This window comes from Babylonia areolata, chromosome 1, assembly GCF_041734735.1.
Source record: "Babylonia areolata isolate BAREFJ2019XMU chromosome 1, ASM4173473v1, whole genome shotgun sequence".
Taxonomy (NCBI): Eukaryota; Metazoa; Mollusca; class Gastropoda; order Neogastropoda; family Buccinidae; genus Babylonia; species Babylonia areolata.
Window position 1 is genome coordinate 41957812 of NC_134876.1, and position 12485 is coordinate 41970296.

Sequence of the window (12485 nt, forward strand, 5' to 3'; positions counted from 1 at the left end):
AGAATCAGCCTGCACAACCATCAGAGGGTTAGTCGCTGCCAACTCGAAGGACCTCCTTCTCAACGATGACTGAGCCGCCGCCGCGGACTCCCAGCTATGCGACTGACGACCGCCCGGCGCCGAGGAATCCGGCTGCCATCAGTTTCAGTGCAGAGACACAGGTTTTGCAGACACACAACCAACGGAGCTGGAGGAATCTGGTGAACAGCCCTTCTGTGCAGCGCCCCAGTGACTCTTCACAAAGAAGAAGTAGAAGCACGTTTTGATGTCTCCCTGAAACCGAAACTTGCTCATTTGTATTTCATTTGTATGTTTCTGGTAAATAGATATAATTATCAATCCCTGACACTCCTCTATGCTTGATTCACACCGATTCCTTTATTCTCGCATACTTTACACAATCAATAAAGAAAAAACATATCTTCACGAAATGTTAAATATAAAACTTTCTTATCCGCACAACTTAAATGTTAGAATTTCATTTCTGTAATTTGTTTCGAATCACTTCCATCTACTTTCGTTTACTAATTCTAACAGTAGAAAAATGGCGTCCATGGACGAAAAATATGACACAGCGTTGATCGGGATTCTTCAAAATGAAGGCCAGATTGCAAAATTTCTGGATGTATTATTGGGGTTTTTGTACAGAAGGTTGGTATGGCACCTTTGGCAATTAAGAATAGATCACTTTCTGGCTTTTTGTATGTTTTATTTTTCTATAGTGACATTGATTCAAGAAAATCTTTGGTTATTCCCTATTTTTTTCTTTTGGACATCACAATCATGATCATCATCGATCGTGGTTTAGTTGACAGCAGACATGCTCTGCTTCAAAGTCGCACTTTAGCATCCAAAATTCAACTCCGGAGTTTAGGATGCTAAAGTGGGGTTCATTCCGTCCACTCCATGAATTTAGGATGCTAAAGTGCGACATTATTTGATTTTAGGATGTTTAGCCCAGATCTGTAAGCCCCTTAATTTGAGAGAGATTACAGAATTTGTTCCAGAACTGCCAAAGAAACTCTTACTGGCGGAGAAAGCGAGGGGTTTAAGAGATGGGGTAGAGAGGGTGATGGAAAAGGCAGGGGATAGTTTACAGTGTGTGTGAGTGTGTGTGTGTGGTGGATGGGTGTGCTCCAAAGATGCATTTGCTTGTAAGCACTACAGTGTACATTTGACAGTGTTTCTCTGTGTGTGTTTTTGTGTGAGTGTTCGGGGAGGAGGGGGGAGGGGGCATGAACATGAATACATTTGCAACATATTCAACAGAGATCAGTATATACCAAACAGTAACGCAGAAATGATACATCTGGGAAGCATGTTTATAGAAATTTTAGATTTAGAACTAATAGAAGCTCTTGAAGCTGTTTATTTTTGTCATCACTGCAACACCATCAAAGACATGCACAGATCAGATGAAGAACAAATCATCCACACCATAGAGATAATAATAAAAGAGGTCACATTTTAAAACACAACAGGATATCTTTTTAATGTATGTACCCCTTCTCCCATTAAATGATTAATGTAGGGGAATGATTTATTTGGGTCTTGGGGAGGTGAGACCAACTTGCCAATACTTTCAACAGTGATGAAATATTACAAAGAGAGGTTTTGAATTGTTTTATCATTTAATGAATTTTTTTTTTCATTGTATCTTTTACTAAATTTGACACAGATGAAATAATACAAACACAAAGAACAGTTTAGTAGGCTTTTGTATCAATAGATCTGGCAGATGCCTTAACAGTTAACCATAAACAAACAGAAAAATGCGATATAATATATATATATATATATACATATATATATATATATATATATATATATATATATATACATATATATATATATATATATATCTATCTCCCATTCAGTATTTGTCATTTTTTTGAGTTTCATGTATTTCTTTGGGATAGATATTTACACATAGTTAATATTTATCAATATTATTATTATTAAAAATTAGGTACATTAGATTCGTCAACATTTGTAACATGATCCCTGAAGTAAATTATAATTCCAATATATTGTCGTTATTGACAATATTGATCAAATTTTTTATGAACGGAAATAACTCTCACAGGTCTTTTCAGTAAAGATTGAAAAAAGATAAGCGCGTGTAAAAATGTGCTTTTTTTTCCTCTGGTTATGGCCGAAATTATTTCTTAATTTTTTAATTATTTTTTTAGGAAGGTTATGTATTTAAATGTCTCATGAATGTGGCTAATAAAGTAACATGAAATAATATGAAGCTAAGATAATAATTTGAAGAATGAAACATCCAGTCTTTTCCAAATCTCATGGGTTTCGCAAGGATTGGATATTTACATACGTATATATATATATATATATATATATATATATATATATATATATATATATTCTTATAAAATTATGTAAATGAAAAGAATTGTAACATTAACAATGACCAGAGTGGAAGTGTAGATCTAGTACAATACATCTGAGGTTATTTTATATAAAAATTGTGCACATGTACACACAAACACACACACACACACACACACACACACACACACACACACACACACACACACACACACACATACTCTCTCTGACCAGCACATTATTTACTGAGCAGTAGTTTGAATTGATACCTTTTACAAGATTTGACAAAATATTGAAAACCAGTGGCTTGTGATCATCGTACTTGTTTTGTGTTTTATAAATTACACAGGTTTATCATTGATGAATAATATGTTTGATCTACATTTTCTTTCCTTGAATACAGGACAGACTTTTACCGCATTATGAAATCAGAAAATGACAAGCTTGGCTTCCCACCAGGTGTTGCAATGAAACTACTGATGAATGTGAGTAAGAAGGGATTTTATTTGACATTGCAATGATTAATTTAAAGAAAGGATTCAGTGTCAGTAATGAAGACAGAAAGGATTTTATTTTATATTGCATTCATTAATTGATTTAAAGAAAGGATTCAGTGTTAGTAATGAAGATGGCTTGTTTGAAGACAAAATATTAACAAACAAATGTTTGCAATGTTACATGGGCTATTGAGGTCAGAGGATAAACTGTTATTATAGTTTGAGTAAGTATATGCCCAAAAGGTAAAACTATGAAAATCTAACTATCTATCATTATGTAGCAGTAGAACTGAAAGTATGTGACTGTGTGTGTGTGTATGTTTGTGTGTGTGCGTGTATATGTGTTTGTGTGTGCGTGCTCTGTGTGTGTGTGTGTGTGTGTGTGTGTATGTGCGTGCATGCGTGCATGCTTGTGTATGTGTGTGTGTGTGTGTGTGTGTGTGTGTATACTAAGTAGTGTATGTATCTTTACAAATGTACTGTGTGTGTATGTGTCTTATATGTAATATCTATCTATCTATCTATATATATACATATATATACACACACACCAGATTTTCAAGAAGTATGAAAGCCTGGCAGCCCAGGATGAAGTGAAGAGACAGAAACTGCTGCAGGAAAGAGCGGCACAAGCCCAGGCAAGCAGCACCACCAGTGGACAAGGTGAGGACATGAACCTTCAGCTACCTGTTTGTAGATCATGTGTGAAATATTCTTTTCGGTGTTGATGACGATTATTGGTTTTGTCGTGTACTGATAATATTGCTGATTACAATATCATCGTTATATTTTAAAAATTTAAAATTGTAATTGTATTTGTTTTCGCTACAGTGGTTCTTACTGTAACAAACTGTATTCAACTTCAAGAACAAAATGTGTGCGTTTTTTTGCTGGTCTGACTTCAGGTGTTTTTTAAAATTTTACTATAGTAATAGCATTAATTCAGTCTGTCTGTATTTTAAAAAGATTACAGCAAGTACTTTGATTTTTTAAAGATCGTTGAAAATAATTATGGTGCTTCTTACAATAGCTTCATAAGCTTGATTCAAACTATGATTTTACTGTCATCAGCGGCAAAAGAGACACCTACCAGCACAAATGTCACCACCACACAGCCTCAGCAGTCACCAGCTCCAAAACCACAACAGCCTCAATCACCCCCACCATCACAAACAGCCAGCTCTGGGAAGGAGACAGAGGGAACAAAGGAAACGGTGGCCGCAGAGAAGGACAAGGAATCTGAAGGCAGGGGAGACAAAGCAATGGATGTGGATGGCGAGGATAAAGGAAAGGATGAGGGAACAGATGAACAAGAAAGGTACTAATGTTATGTGCTGCCTTCCTGTTGAGACTTGTTGCAGCAAAATTCCCTCATTCGTGGAGAGAGAGAGGATTTGTGTGTGTGTGTGTGTGTGTGTGTGTGTGTGTTCGTAGCCGTATGCATGTGAGTGTGTGTGTGTGTGTGAGAGAGAGAGAGAGAAGGTGGGGATTGTATATTCATTTATTGGCCATTGCCCCTCATGAAAGGGAGGAGAGAGAGAGAGAGAGAGAGAGAGAGAGAGAGAGAGAGATTGTGCAGCTATTTTATGTTTATGAAAGTGTAGGAACTGGAGTAGAGTTCTAGTCTTTTGTCATTCTCCATTTTCTTGACAGTGTTTCTGTGTTGGAGTTGGAATAAATTTTGTCATTCTTAACACACACACACACACACACACACACACACACACACACACACACACACACACACACACACACAAATCAGCATTGATGATATTGACCAAACTAATGAAAGATACTATGATGCAGGTTGCAGAAGGAATTTCAAGCCAACCCAGAGAGCTACAACGGTGCTGTACGTGACAACTATTCCTGGTCCCAGTCTATTACTGATGCTGATGTTAGAGTCAAAGTAAGTGAATGAATCAGTGGCATTCATTGAAATTCTGTTTTAATTACACATACTTAACCGTGACCCAACTAGTGCAGACTCCGGCAGGGGTCTGACATTCCTGTCCTGTGCAAACTACTATCTGCCTATGTGGAGAAAACGAAACTACGGCCGATAACCTCCCGGAAGTAGGTAACCTCCCCTTTGTCCCACTGGCTAGCGCCCTCTTTTTCCGGCAGCCATTATGACTCCTGTTCCTGTGCTGTCCATACGGCTAAGTTTTTCGTATTTTCTGTCTGTCTGAATTCTGTTTCATCGATCCCAACAATAAAACCCCAGATGAAAACAAATCATAAATCATTTCATGCGATGAGTGATATGAATTATGCTGAGGAAAGGGCAAGAACAGTGGGTCTTGAAGTTGAAGTGAAAAAAATCTTTGAGTGAAAACAGAACTGAATACTTACAAGGTTTTATTGATTACAGTGGAGGAATATTGCAAAAACATGATTGCACACTTGACGTAAGGATCTTAACTATAGAAACTTAAACCTTATGAAGGCTCACTGAAGATGGTGCATGGGAAACAATCATTGTACATAGATTTTAGATACAATCTGCCCAGTGTTTTCTGAGGGACGCTTATATATGTCACATGGGATACAAACCTTGCTTCTGATCACAATAAAACACATTGTGCTGACAAAAGGCATCAAAATGATCAAGAGCAGACCAGCAAGAGTGCCCAGGGACTCTGTAGCTCTATAGGTCATTTCCAGAACTCAAGAAAAGGACAGTTCTACACATGGAACTCTCTGCATCTATCTGTTGCAGGTTCCAAAGACTGTGGTCAAAGGAAAGGATGTGAAGGTGGACATTGCTAAGAAGCGGCTGAGTGTCCATTACAGAGGCACTGATGGAGGGTGGGAAGAAGGTGTGAACGGAGATCTGACGTGGGAAGTGAGACCTGAAGAATGCATGTGGACCCTGAGTCCCGGTCAGCATGTCCATGTGAGTTGGGCTGATGCTATGTGACTTTGAACATAGTATGTCTGTGTGTCTGTATACTGTGTTTTTACTTGCTTGCAAGGACATTTTCCTTATTTTATGAGGACTTAAGAAAGTCTGAAGTCTTTGTGAAGAGCAGCTGGTAATGTCTAGACTGATCGCTTTTGCTATGAACTGATGTTACAGGTAGTTTTTTTAATTAAAATTTTTTTGTATATAACTATTCCTGTAACAACCCTTATTTGTGCTCTTAGCATCATCATTCCCAATAGCTACACATCTTGAATCCCCCACACATACTACATTCCCAACTTGTTATGTCACAGTTCCATTTGTCAGCAGTAGCCAGGTGATGCAGCAGAGGAAAGTGATATTGCAAACATATATTTCCCAGTTTCTTGTTTTTACCATCTGCACGTTGTTGTTAGTGAAGTTTTATTCCATAGTGTGCTTACTTGTGATGGTGATCACAACAACAATGCATTTCAAAATTGACAGTTTTGTTGCCACCTATTGATAATGAGTTTGTGTGCTTTTTGCAGATCAACCTGGAGAAGAAAGAGGAGCGTTGGTGGGAAGGCATCTTTGTTGATGAGCCCAAGATTAACACACGAAAAATTGACTGCAGTCGCTCCATCACAGACCTTGATGATGAGGCTCAGGCCAAGATAGAAGAGATGATGTATAATGAGCGCCAAAAACGTATGGGGCTTCCACAAAGTCATGAGCAGGTGAGCCTGTTTAATGTTGTTCATTTAACCCCTAGGCTGCCTACTTGATGAGATAACTTGTCAGTACAAGCATGAACGCTTCGCTGCCACAATGACGAGATAACTCATCATCGAATTATTCTGACTTTTCCCTGGTTTGTTTGAGTTTGTTAGCTTTAGCTTGGGGAATCTTTCTAGATTCTATTCATAGCTAGAAACCCCATCTATGTCATGAGGCAGTCCTTTGAACGTTTTGGTTGGGTTACTGCCGCAGTGTTTGCCTGGCTCCTCTCCTCGCTCGCTCAACAAAATGTCGGACACGGTGATCAGGACATGTGATTGTGGTGCACTAAATCAACCAAGATTGCTTTCTTAGCTGATGCTCAGAAAGAATTGAAGTGTAAATTTGAAAAAGACAGTGATGAATTTTTATCAGACGATTTGATAGAAAATAAAGGGAACAGTGAAGAGACTGGCCAAAGTACGACTATCAGTGAGTGATGCCGGCTGTACAGCTGTAGCAGACGACAGAAAGTGACCAAATTATTAGCAGGACACAGTGTGAATGATTGTCTTGGCACTCAGCCAATGTGGTCTCATGAGAACTGGATAAAGTGACTGTGAGAGAGGGACGAAGAGGAGGGGGGTGGGGACTGAGGGGTCGTGGCCTCACATCCATGTTATCACTTGGAGTTGGAGAAGTCACAATGCATTGTGTATCTGTCTCTTTTTAAAAAATTTTTGTTGTGGTTGTTCTAGTAAAATTTGTGTGTGAAGGTATTATCCATTTGTCCAGAAAATATCATATTTTAGTGCAAATTACCTGATTAATGTTTGTAATGAACACGTTGAAAATGTGACAAAAAACAAAACACTGATTTGGCAACAACAGCATGTTCCTGAAAATATATAAAATTGGAAAACATCAAGTGTTTTGTATTCTTTATTCATTTACCTTTCAGAAAATATTACTTTTATGGGTCTTTCTCCAATAGCAAAGAGCACAGAATTAAAAATATATATATACCCATTAAAAAACAACAACCCTGGCAAATAGATTTCACTTAATTCTTATTTCCCTGGCAGCGAAAGGGTTAAAAAAACACAAAAAGTTTGATAACAGTACCGATGAAGAAGAAATGGGATAGATTGTTGTTAGATCACTGGAAAAGTGAGAAAGTCTATATTCCTGCTTCATTTTGTCATTTTATGATATTGAAAATGTTACTTTGTGGAAAATTAATTTCTTTCATTCACAATGTCAACCATGGTTTGCTAGTAACTTTCCAAAGTTACTTTTGAGTTTCACCTTTTTGATCATAATTTGACTGTGTCTGGTACGTAAGGGTACCTTATTCTAGGATTTTGAATATAGTTTTAACTACACATACTTTGTTTAAGTCAGGGGGGGTGTCTCATATACGGAGTGCATTGTAGACTGATTATTATGACATGTGTTCCACAAACAAATATTTTTTTTGCTGTGAAAGCAAAATATCAAACTGATTTTTTCACTTACAGTCTTGACTCCTTTTGTCTTGTCAGATTCACAATTAGTGTCATTTATGGATGTAGTAGTAAACTCACTTCATTTTCATTTTTTCATAATTCTTACAGTTAGAATTTCTGCAGTAAGAATTTAGATTTTAGAATTTTAATTTCATAGGCAGAGAAAGTGTCCCACTTTGTTAATTCATCAAACTTGTTCTTTCAGAAACAGTTAGACATGCTCCGTCAAGCCTGGGACGCCGAGGGATCACCCTTCAAAGGCCAGCCTTTTGACCCTTCCGCCATCAGTGTTGACCCCAGTGGTGTGATCAAAATGAAATGAACTTCTTTCCTCATTTCTGACTGCATGTGATCCAGATAATTTCTGAGTGCATCTGCATTTGTGTGTATGTTGTGTATGTTTATGCATGTGCTCAGTCATCTGTGTGTGTATGTGGGAGAAGTGAGAAACATTTACAAAACAAAAAACAAAACCAAAAAAAAACAACAAAAACAAGAACAACAACTAAAAAAACAGTTTCAGAAGGACAGTGGAGTGAAAAAGAAAATTCCAGATGAATTCAGGTTTTCTGTTTTATACTCATCAGTGTTGATTGATTGATTTATTTTTTTCAAAGATGGTAAGACGCAGGTAAGTTTGTAGCATCAACCATGCTTATTTTTCTTCATTTTTGCAATCTCTTGATGAATGCTGCATCTTCGCACCTTTCTTGATGAATGTTGATTCATTGTTGGGTCATTTATTTGTGGAGAATTAAATCATTGTGACATAATTGTTGTGCCCAGCATTTTTGTTGTCTTTAAATCTTTTTTTTTTTTTTTTTTTTCAGGGCACACCCACACACCCACACAGAAAAATAAATCAGAATGTCTAGTTCAACTACATTTACTTGCAAATGGGTGTATTGTGTATCAGTTCTGTCATTTTTGTAAATCACATTAAATTTAAGCTTTTTCACTGAATTTGATGCCTTTTTCTTTTCAATGCATTTTTTCAGTAAACAAACATTTTTCTTATTCAGATTCACTGATTCCTGCCAGTGTATTTCACACAACCAGTAATGGTTTTCATTTGTGTTAAAGAAAAATTAATAAATTTTGCTTTCATAGCATGAGACAGCTTGTGAGAAACACAAAAAACGCAGAGAGAGAGTATGAAGATTTCCCCTGACTTACTTCAGCTTATTGTTGAAGGCTGAAATTGCACATATATAGTAATACACATCTCTATAGTTCACGTGGTGATTTGCATCTCTAAACTCAACAGTTCTCTTACAGGTGCTGTGATGGAGTAAGGTGTAATAATGGAGCCAGTTGAATGCATAACAGTCATCAAGTTTCTGTACTTGATAGGTGCACACCAAGGGAGACGTTTGATGATATGAGAGACATATGGGGAGGATGCCCCATTGTATGACGTAGCCAGGCACTGGCATCGTCAGTTCAAGTGTGGTCAGACATTGTTGGAAACGACTCCCATTCCAGGACGACCACAGTCCACCATTGATGAAGACTCCATCGGGCAAGTGGAGGCTGCCATTTTGGAGGATTGCTGATTAACCTTTCGCCAACTAGCTCAAGATGTCAAGATCAGTTTGGGATCTGTAGAAAAAATCATTCATGACCATTTGTACATGCAGAAGTTGTCTGCACGATGGATTCCAGTTGCTCACACCTTTCCAGAAGCAGGAACCAGTCACATGCTCCCAGGCTCTTTTGGCCATGTGCCAAGAAAACCAGGAGGACTTCTTCGACAGACTAATTATGCAGGATGAAACATGGGTCCATCACTGTGATCCAGAGACTAAAGCCCAGTCCAAGAAATGGAAGCATTTTCACTCGCCACTGCCGACGAAGGCATGTGTCCAGCCCTTGGTGGGCAAGGTCATGCTTATGGACTTTTGGGACCAGCGCAGAGTAGTGATGATGGATTTCTTGGCAAAGGGTACTACAATTACCAGGACATACGCTTCATTGCTGCAAAAATTGCGGGAGGCCATCAAAACCGAGAGGCATGGCATGTTGACCAAATGTGTCCGCCTCCTGCAAGACAGTGCCCCGGTTCACAACTCCCATCTTGCCAAGAGGGAAGCACGGTCCTTCGGCTGTGAAATCCTTCCTCACGCCCTTCCTCTCCTAAATTCGCAATATCTGACTTCCACTTTTTTCCAACCATAAAGTCGATTTTGAAGGGCAAGCACTTCCCAGACAACGAAATGCTTATTTCCGAGGTCAATTTGTGGCTTTTGTAGCAACCTGCAAACTTCTGTTGGTCTTCACAGCTGCTTAAAGGGATGGAAGAAGCGTTCACTCTTGGTGATACCTATGGAGAGAAAGACTAATAACTGTGCCAAGTTTTGTTCCTCTGTCCATGGGAAGTGGGTCAGGAGAAATCTTTAATGAACATTGCTCATATCACTGTGATTTGATTGTAATCTATCTCCATTGGTATTTAAGTAACTCACTCTTTTTCAAACCATTATGAGCTTAATGTGTTATGGTATTTTCGCACATTTGTGCAATAATTCTTTTCCTTAATTTGATTGTCCAAGCACCACTTCTTAAGTTTTTGATAAAACATCACTCCAACCTCAAGATTGCATTCACTTGTTCTTTCCCCTTCACTGTACTGTTCACTTTTAAAAATAATTTTGATCTGGTGATATGGTGTGTTCACAGATGATTTAATTCACATTTGCACCAGAGTCATAGTCCATTAAAAAAAATGTTAAAAAAAGGTGAAAGCATGTAATTGGGAAACTCAGAATTTGTATTGCTTAAGTGACGTAACTGTGTGGCAACAGGTTTTGTACAAGTCAGTTGATGCATGGTATTCATAATGGGGGGTTAAGAGACAAAAAGACATGGGGGTTAGGGGTGGTTATGAGACATAGATAATGCTTGAGTGTATTTTATTTTTATGTTTTCATAAATGTAGAAGATTTCAAATGATGTATGCAGTTTTTTTTAGCAGCCAAACACATGTACACACTTTCAAAATAGTAATGTAATCACAGGTTCTTTTTGATCCACAAAAAATCATGACAGACAAATGATAAGTCTTAATGTATTTATTATACAGAACATCCATTTACAAACCTATATAATTTAAAATATAATATGTGAAAGCAATGTTACAGCTGTGTTTTTAAAGCATGTAGGCAACTGGGATTGTTGCAGGATCAACCAAATTGATTTCAGATTCTGACACACATCACTTTTTTTCTCTCATGATTATACATCACTTTTTTTCATGTTTTCTAATGTTCTCCAACACACACAACATTTCCCAAAATAAATGTGTGGTTTCCAGTTCTAAAGACTCGTAAGGTTCTGTCTTAGTGTGTGTGTGTGTTTTTCCCTCCACAACTGAAAATAAATTAGTCTTTGCTTTCAGGAGCAGTTTATTTGTTTTGAAAGATGATGTCAAAGGATTTATAGGAAAAAAAGAAGAAGGGTGAATGGTGATGACCAGTTTGTTATCAAGGATTAAGCCATCTATTATATGTGCCTTGATAGTACAGCATGTCTTTTTTTTCAGCATATTTTTGCACCTCCATGAAAGGTTAGAAAAGTACGTATACATATATGTATAACATTTTCAGATTGGCCACCAAACTTCATTCTGACACAAAACAACATGAACACATTATTCCAGCAATAAGTACCATTGACACAACCACACCACAAATCATAATGCCTTGTGGAAGTTCTTGGCACTCTGAATCAAAACATGAAACAGCTGACATTGGAATACGTTTGCTATGAAAGGCACCTAAGTAACTGGGCAGAGGAGGTTGTGAGAAACATAATGAAGTTCATTATTCATAGATGCCATAAGCATCCTGTATTTACAAAGAAAGATATGTTCACATAAATATCACACATAAACCCTTTCATTCTACCAAGTAGTCCTTGTATTTGGGGTTGGGAGAGGGGTGGGGTGGGTCGAGGGTACTGGGGTTTCGGGGGGGGGGGGGAGGGGTGGGGGGGGGGGAAGAGAGTAGACAACCACAGATCCTTTACCTCAAAAAGTGATGAGGAGAAAAATCAGCTGTGAAAAGCAGATGAAAGCATGATCTTAACAATACACAGTGCAACAAAATACCTTAACTAGCACAATGTGTATTACCAATTCACAGTGTAACAATTTACCTTGACTAGCACAATGTGTATGCACACACCATCAGAAGCTGATTAAAGAAATGTAAAAAGCAGATGTAAACTGCTTTGAATTCTTACTTTGTTGTGAATGAATGAATGAAATAAACAGTTTAATAATATTTTGTTGAATTAAAAAAAACAACAACAAACAACACACATAAACATCGATTAAATAGGGGGAAAAAAAAGAAAAAGAAAAAAAAAAGATTTTGACCCACTGAGCACACACATGATACTACGAACTATATCCCAACTCCCAACTCTGATAAAGCTACATTGTATTTTTTAATAATTTGTCCACAATATTTCCTGAAACAATTGCCTTGGCATCCAAATTTGCTGGTCATTTGATTCAGTATC

General features: G+C 37.7%; 1 protein-coding gene across 1 annotated transcript; it reads left to right on the forward strand.

Moving 5' to 3' along the window:
* Positions 1–534: 534 nt before the first annotated feature.
* Positions 535–8805, forward strand: LOC143283124 (nudC domain-containing protein 3-like). The gene is made up of 8 exons (XM_076589265.1): positions 535–651; positions 2753–2834; positions 3401–3509; positions 3918–4164; positions 4653–4755; positions 5569–5745; positions 6285–6473; positions 8167–8805. The coding sequence occupies exons 1-8, from the start codon at positions 545–547 to the stop codon at positions 8281–8283; spliced, it is 1131 nt and encodes a 376-aa protein (XP_076445380.1). The 5' UTR covers positions 535–544; the 3' UTR covers positions 8284–8805.
* The last annotated feature ends 3680 nt before the right edge of the window (positions 8806–12485 follow it).